This window comes from Lottia gigantea (genome assembly GCF_000327385.1).
Source record: "Lottia gigantea unplaced genomic scaffold LOTGIsca_56, whole genome shotgun sequence".
Classification (NCBI taxonomy): domain Eukaryota; kingdom Metazoa; phylum Mollusca; class Gastropoda; family Lottiidae; genus Lottia; species Lottia gigantea.
The window spans coordinates 562,308-570,653 of NW_008709919.1; the positions used below are offsets into that span (position 1 = coordinate 562,308).

General features: G+C 31.9%; 1 protein-coding gene across 1 annotated transcript; it reads left to right on the plus strand.

The window, feature by feature from the left end:
- Positions 1–7,733: 7,733 nt before the first annotated feature.
- Positions 7,734–8,012, plus strand: LOTGIDRAFT_69225 (hypothetical protein; the record flags this gene model as incomplete). Its single annotated transcript, XM_009063146.1, has 1 exon — positions 7,734–8,012. A coding segment is annotated over one exon (279 nt), but the record flags the coding sequence as incomplete, so codon positions are not given.
- Positions 8,013–8,346: the final 334 nt, after the last annotated feature.

Consider the following 8,346-nt stretch of genomic DNA (forward strand, 5'->3'; position numbering starts at 1 on the left):
AAAAGACATTTCCTGTTATTTCATGAGGTCTTGTAGTAATTCATTATAATGAAAACAGTTCAAGCAAAGACTAAAATTGTCAAATATAAGGTCATTTTGTTATAAGTCCTTCAAATTAAACCTGTAAACTCTCCAAAATTGATAACATTTATTTCTCTTTCAGCAAAAAAACAAGTTCTATCACAAACAAAGAAGATAATCTAACTGTTGAAGATGACATAACAAATACTAGCAAATTACCATCTTATATATCATTAGTAGAATACAGTTCACCATATTTACCGACAAATACTAATCAACGTTATACTCAAATACCAATAGATCAGGGTACATTCTTTTCTCTTATTAAATCATTATGGTACTAAATTACATGGCATTAAAATGTTTAAAATGTGAATAGGGTAGTCATTTAAAAGTAAACTATGCGCTCATGGCAATATTAGTTCAATACTTCAGAGTAAAACTAATGGCAATATTAGTTCAATACTAGTAAACCTAATGGCAATATTAGTTCAATACGAGTAAACCTAATGGCAATATTAATTCAATACTAGTAAACCTAATGGCAATATTAGTTCAATACTAGTAAAACTAATGGCAATATTAGTTCAATACTAGTAAACCTAATGGCAATATTAGTTCAATACGAGTAAACCTAATGGCAATATTAATTCAATACTTCAGAGTAAACCTAATGGCAATATTAGTTCAATACGAGTAAACCTAATGGCAATATTAATTGAATACTTCAGAGTAAAACTAATGGCAATATCAGTTCAATATGAGTAAAACTAATGGCAATATTAATTCAATACTTCAGAGTAAAACTAATGGCAATATTCGTTCAATACGAGTAAAACTAATGGTAATATTAGTTTAATACTTCAGAGTAAAACTAATGTCAATATTAGTTCAATATTTCAGAGTAAAACTAATGGCAATATTCGTTCAATACTTCGGAATAATAATCGTGGAAATATTCGTTCAATATTTCAGAGTTAAACTAGGCAATATTTAAACTAATGGCAATATTAGTTCAATACTTCAGAGTAAAACTAATGGCAATATTAGTTCAATACTTATTTGCAAGTAAAATTTATGGCAATATTAGTCCAATTCAGAGTAAAACTAATGCCAATATTAGTTCAATATTTGAAATTCAATTTTTACAATATTGGGTTCAATATTTTAAAATAAAATTCATAGCAACATATAGTCCTTTATTTCAAAGAATACACCGAAATTAACAATTTAAAGTGAAAGATGAAACCACATAAATATATGGAAATAATATGTCTCACCTTTTGATAATTTGAATAATAAACAATTCAACTTTTCCACATTAATTGTGATAATATGTTATGAGTTGTTGGAATTGTGATTTCCTGGTGGCTATCTTTGTTAATATGTAAGTGTGGAAGGTGTATGAAAAGTATTAGATGATGTATTATAATAGGCTTACCTTGGAGGACAGCTCATTAACCTGAAATGAGAAATGAATAAGATTGTAAAGGAGGTATATTGGGGTCTAAATATTTGCTTTCCATTAAATAGAGAATCAGAAAATTTTTGTCTGTTATTGTGTGGATATTTATTTCAGATGAATCGTTACATATAAAACCAAGATTATAACTGACAAGTAAGGAATCAAGAATTTTTTTTAATTCAAAAAACGAATTTTAATGTATTCTGCATTGCACCTAAAGAGGCTAGAGTTATTAATTCAAATATTATGTGGATATGGGATATTTTTTTTCAAAATGAACTATTTAGAAACTGTTATAATTGGACTTGAGTTTTATTCATAAAAATTGTATTTTTAATGTAACTTTAGTGTCTTTCAGATAGCTAGCAAGTAGCCATCCAGCCAGTAAGTAATTTAATTTCCTCTCTTGCTTCCAAGCTTGATTTATATCATGGCTGGAAAATGAGAAATGGAATCATAGACTTTACCAAATAATGGTTTCCTTATTATTTTATCCTACTGTAAACAGCTGGGTTAAATCACCAATTATTTACAATAGTCAATTATTTCCTGTTATTTTATGAATTTCAATTTTATTTTTTATATAACTTATTTTAATAAAGATATTGTTGAAATAAAGATATTTTTGAATAAAGATATTGTTGAAATAAAGATATTATTAAATGGAGATATTATGAAAATAAAGATATTATTAAAATAAAGATATTGAAATAAAGATATGAAAATAAAGATATTATTTAAATAAAGATATTATTGAAAAAAATAATTTAGAGATTAGATGGATATGGACATGTTTGCCCCCTAATGTGTAATATGGAGCAAAATGTACACATCCAGGGACGCTTTGAAAAGTAAATATTGCACCTTGATGTGCACTTATACCTCACTATATCATAATGTACAATGAATTAGGCCCATATAAGTGTTGGGTGTTAAAGCAGACACTCTCATATAGAAGCACTGGCTAAGGTCACAAGAAGAGAACATACTTATTTTGCATCAATTATTAATTTGAGTAAAAAAGATCAAATTGAAATGGTACTATAATAAATGTTCTTCATTGCGTGCAAAGAGAAATTACAACAATGTAAATTCTGAAAAGACTGGAATAATACAATGTTTACAAATAATACAAAAAACATTTTTTAAAAACACATTATGCAATTGTTTCACAGAGTTTATGGAATGGGGTCCAATTTGCCAAGTAAATTAATTTAATTTTTGTTTCTTTTAAAAGCAGTAACCACACGTTTAGTGAAATTATTAGGAAATTAATCTTGAAGTTCTTTTGTAATATGGTTTGACAATCAGTGAAGCATTTTTGGCCGTGGAATTACAGGTTTAATAAGATACACTTCAGGAATCTTAATTAGGTGACAAAAACTTGTTTTAAGCATTGCCTTGCATAAATGAAAGCTTTTCACAAAAAAGATCTTGTTGTTCCATGAAAATTATTATTCCTGTACATTTATTTTGAGTTATTTCCCTTTCCCTTATCTCGCTTTCAAGTGAGTATTTAAGCCTCTAAATATTATATTTTGAAATTTATTTATTTAAGATTGATTTTGGGTACAATATATTTGATATTTTGAATTTGAAGTGAGTTACACACAGACAACAGTGCCAATTCAATACCAGAGAAAAAGGTTAAAAAACAACCGTGCTACGTGCTCTGAAATGAAAACAACATGTTATTATGAATAACATTGTGTTACACACATAATCACGGTGCCTATAAATAACACTGTGTTACACATATAATTACAGTGCCTATAAATAACATTGTGTTGTGTTGTATTGTGTTGCACACAGACAACAGTGCCTATTCTATATTACACCAAAAAAGTGTTCACTTACAACCCTGTTACGTGTGTGCGTGTAACTAACACCGTGTTACACACATAATTTCAGTACATATAAATAACATTGTGTTACATACAAACAACAATGCTTATTATAAAAATTGTGTTTGTACAGACAACAGTCCACAAGGAAATGTGTTCGTAAACAACCCTGTTACGTGATCTAAAGACTGCATGTAAATAACATTATGCTACACTCAATATAACAGTGCCTATACATAATGAAGCGGCCACAATCAATCATGTTACACAGAAAACAACAGTGCTTATAAATAACAATATGTTACACACAAAACAACAGTGCTTATAAATAACAATATTTTACACACAAAACAACAGTGCTTATAAATAACAATATGTTACACACAAAACAACAGTGCTTATAAATAACTATATGTTACACACAAAACAACAGTGCTTATAAATAACTATATGTTACACACAAAACAACAGTGCTTATAAATAACTATATGTTAAACACAAAACAACAGTGCCAAAGTAACTTTATGTTGCACACAAAACAACAATGCTTGTAAATAACAATATGTTACACACAAAACAACAGCGCTAATGAGTAACATTGCTTCAGTGTCGATAAATAATATTGTTACGTGGGCAATGGTGTTAATAACACAAAATAATAAATTTCATACAAAGCATAATGTAGTTATATCAGCGTTTTTGAAGCTAAAAAAATGTTTTCATTTACCTGTCCTGAAAAAACCATGCACTTGTTCTGTCAGATATTCCAAATGGCACATTGTCTCTTTGCCACAATAAAAGTTTAAACACAAAATAAGTTCATAAATTCCAATAACAAGAAATTTAGTCACTTTAAAACACAATTTTTTTAACACATCAAAGTTTTCACACAGATACCCCAATATCAAGCAATTTAGTTCAATCACTTCAAACACATTAGACGTGTATTGCTTTCTATCCTAACGCACGTGCAAATAATACATCATCTAGGTCAAAACATGCATGCGTACAAACGACAGGTTAATCGAGCGCACCATCAAGTTGGTTCTAAATATGTGCAGTTTTGATACAGTGAAATGGAAGAACAGAGAAATGGATGAAAAAAGAAAAGGAAAAAATCATTTGAAGGGAAATGTTTTTTCTGTCTGAATTTAGCATCAGTCAAGGTAATCAAATTAGTGTGGTTCGAACCGATTGCATTCTTGATAACTTTCATTTTCATTTGAGATGGTGGGGGAGGGGGCAAAGAGTTGTACCCTGCTCCCCTGGTTCAGACCCCTTTGGTCACCACAAAATGTCGATGCTATGGTTAGTGGATATCGTCACACAACTCGCATATCAATTATCAATAAAAATAGTGAGGTATAATAATGCCGAAATTTAGTTTCAAAAGCCTGTTTTTTAGGAAATAAATATGCAGAGGACGAACAACTTTCATAACATGGGATGGGAATGTCTATTTACTAATTTATTTATCTCTGTAAACAAGATAATTCGATTGAATATAGTTCAAAGGTTAGATCTTAATATTGATATCAATGATAAGACCACAATAATTAAAATTGTGTAATAATATTTCCGCTCGATCTAGGCCTATAGGTGCTCGTTCCTATTGTGGGTTTGGTGACAATACGAAAATAAAAATTCATACACATATACAGGTACTGTTTGGGAAGAATAGAATATGCCAAGAGTGTTTTTTGAACTGTTTATGTGTATTTGGGACATTGATGGCATCGTTTGCATCATACCAGTACGATGACTAATTGAACGTCTGCGGTTCTTTTTCTTATAATGTCACTAAAACAAAGCGTGCAAATAGATTCCATCGGTGTCCCCCATACAACTAAAAAGTTCAAAAAATCTCTTAACACTCCCTTAAAGCATTCTGAATTAGGAAAGAGTTTCATACGAAACTATCGGGTTGATTTGTTAAAGCATTCCGAATTAGGAAAGAGTTTCATACGAAACTATCGGGTTGATCTGTTACGTTTATTTTGTCGTACGAGTATTATGTGACCGAAACACAATATATTCCGTCTATCGCTCAAAATTTGACTTAAAGATATATTACCTCTTAGGATGTCCAAAAAATTTACATTTTTAAACTTGGTTGAAATTAGTCGGTGTTCATCAGTGTACTAACCTGGTGCCATAACTATACACCAGAATCCCTCTATAATCCAATAAATATATGAAACTAAGTATTTTTGAAGCATTTTTCAATAATTATTCAGTTTAATGGATACATCGTCTTATATAGAGATTATATTCTTTTGTCATGGCACCTGGTAAGTCTAACAGATGAATATAAACACTTGTTGACCAAGTTTGAGACTTTAAATATTATGTCCATTCTAAGAGGTAGTATCCTTTTAACGGCTTAAACAGATGAAAATGTTAAAAATGAACCAACAGTTCGTTGGATGGGTCAGACAAGCGTTGTGGGAATTTTGTATTCTATATCTTATAGAAATGTATTATATCACATGTATCGAAGTGACACATTGCTTTTTTTGTTTCGGAGATAAGCCTATGCTTAACAATTTTAATTAACACTAATGTGCTTATTACATGAGCAAACTGTATATAATATTGAAGTAATATCTCTCTTTAATCGATTCATCAACTCGGCAACTCTTTCATAATAAATCCATTTAGGAATTCATATAAAAGGGCAATACAACTCGTATTATACAGTAAATGTTTGATATTCTCCAACGAAAGCATGGTTCTAAAAGACAATTGGATATTAAAGATATAGTCACCGGAAATATATTTCAATAACAAGGAACTGTAAGTTTCGGTAAGACAATTTTATTTATTAATCACAATATTACCGTGTTTCTGATATTGAAGTAAATGATATCAAAATTTAGAAACCCATTTTCAAATATTTCAAATTATTTTTGGACTTCAGGATATTAGGGTGGTTAAATTATTCAATAGTTTGACTTTTCAAGAATACAATTGCGGACTCTTATTTCGAAAATTAATTATTGGGGTGAAGGTATATATAACGGGACATTTCTTCTGATACGTGTACCAATGAAAAGCCAAGAGTATTGAGTGTTTCATAACAGTTTCTCATTCAATACTTCGATTTTTTTTCCTTCAGAAATACCAGCTTCTATATATATAAGAAGTGTGGGCTCAAACCGTATGTATAACCAGACTATACAGACCGCGTGGTATATTTTATGTCCTACTTCTGAAGCCGGCATCGTGTAATACTGTATATTGAGAGAAGTAACCTTTGGCAGTACTTGAACGTTAGTTTTATGGATTTAAAATAGTCAACTTTCAAGGAGTCGATTGTTGTAAATGGGATATATTTGTGTAAATGGACATAATTCGATATACTTCTGTTCCATATTGCACAACCTACACGCCATACTGATGTGCCATTCCCAGATTTGACAGCCTCGCCTTCAATTTTGACAGACAAGTTACTAAAATTAGCGGAAACCCCAGTTTTTGATTGGTCAATTCTTACATATGATATAAAAATAGATTGAAACGTCAGAGCTGATATAAAAGAGCTCGGAATTCCCTCCTACCACTTGTTGTTGCCTGCTCTCTCTACTGTGAATGTCGTGCGGTGGTTAATGCCCTGAGCCACTAGCGGTTTACAGTAGTCTTGACTATTTTACCTCAAAATATATCAGGAATCTTTTGTTCGTCCAAAAGAATTGTGTCGGATGATAGCTGTGCAAAGTATCTTTGAGAATTGGATATTATATTTTCAGTTGTGAAGTTATTTACAAGCCAGCTGACAGTGAAAGCCGCTGACCCAGATTGAGTGAAAAGAGAGAGAGCAGTGCACACACCAGTCTTAAAATACTAAATTCTGGGTCAGTGTGAACTTTATACCGTTAAAAATCATGGATAATTTAGCACAAGACTATATAAATGACTTCGATTTAGAACATTTGGAGTTCCCAGTTCAAGTGAAACGAGAGGTGGAGGAGGTAAGGAGTTGTGCTGCTTCTAATCTACCCAGTAAACGTCTTCTTTCCAACCTAGTAAGCTCGCCCTCGCAAAGTTTCTCCGACAGTGGTACCTCCAGTCAAGATCTTATGGAGCAGAAATCGCTCCTCGAAGACTTGCATTGGATTCAATGGAATGCCGGTTTGCAATCCAATCCGTCAGAAAATATGGATCTACCGACAGACACCTCTATTCAACAAATAGAGGAATATTTGAAATCGCCACAGCCTGTTAAAAACTCGCCAGCCGCAAAGCACAAGGAGGCCCAAAATGGCGTCGAAAAACAGCCGAATACACCTTCCGAAAGGAAACCCAAGAAGACGACAGAAAATTCAGTTAGAAAATCATCCATAAAGGTTGAAGTGGACAGTGCTAATATGGAGTCCGACGATGAGGAAAAAAGTTTAGGCCTGCTGAGTGACGATGATTTAGTGATGTTGCCAGTGCGTGAATTAAACCGTCGTCTGCAAGGTCTTTCCAAAGAAGAGACCATCCGACTAAAGCAAAAACGACGTACTTTAAAAAATCGTGGATACGCACAGAACTGTCGCTCAAAACGAATGCAGCAAAGGTTTTCCCTGGAACATACGAATTCTTCATTGCATTGTCAAATAAATCAGTTACAGCGACAAGTAAGTTTATTAACGGGAGAAAGAGACATGTACAAACGCCAATACGAATCTCTCAGGGCAAGCACTTCAGGCCGTCACCAAGCTCCAGGGTCTGCAGGCATGAGTGATGGATCCATGTCAAGCTATCCAAGCTCCCCTGACGACAGCGTTTTTGACTTTTAAAAACTAAAATAAGGCAGGACTAAACACGTGTCATGGTTTTTGTTACATTATGAAATATCACTGTTAATCATTTTTTTGTAAAGAAAAATTCATTAATAATCTGTGTTGTTCACTTACCAAACTATATCAAACTCCATCAAATGGATGTGTATAATAATATTATGTGTTCATGTGTATCAAAAAATGTGTTAATTTGTTCGGACAACAGGTCTTTTGTTCATAATTTTGTTAA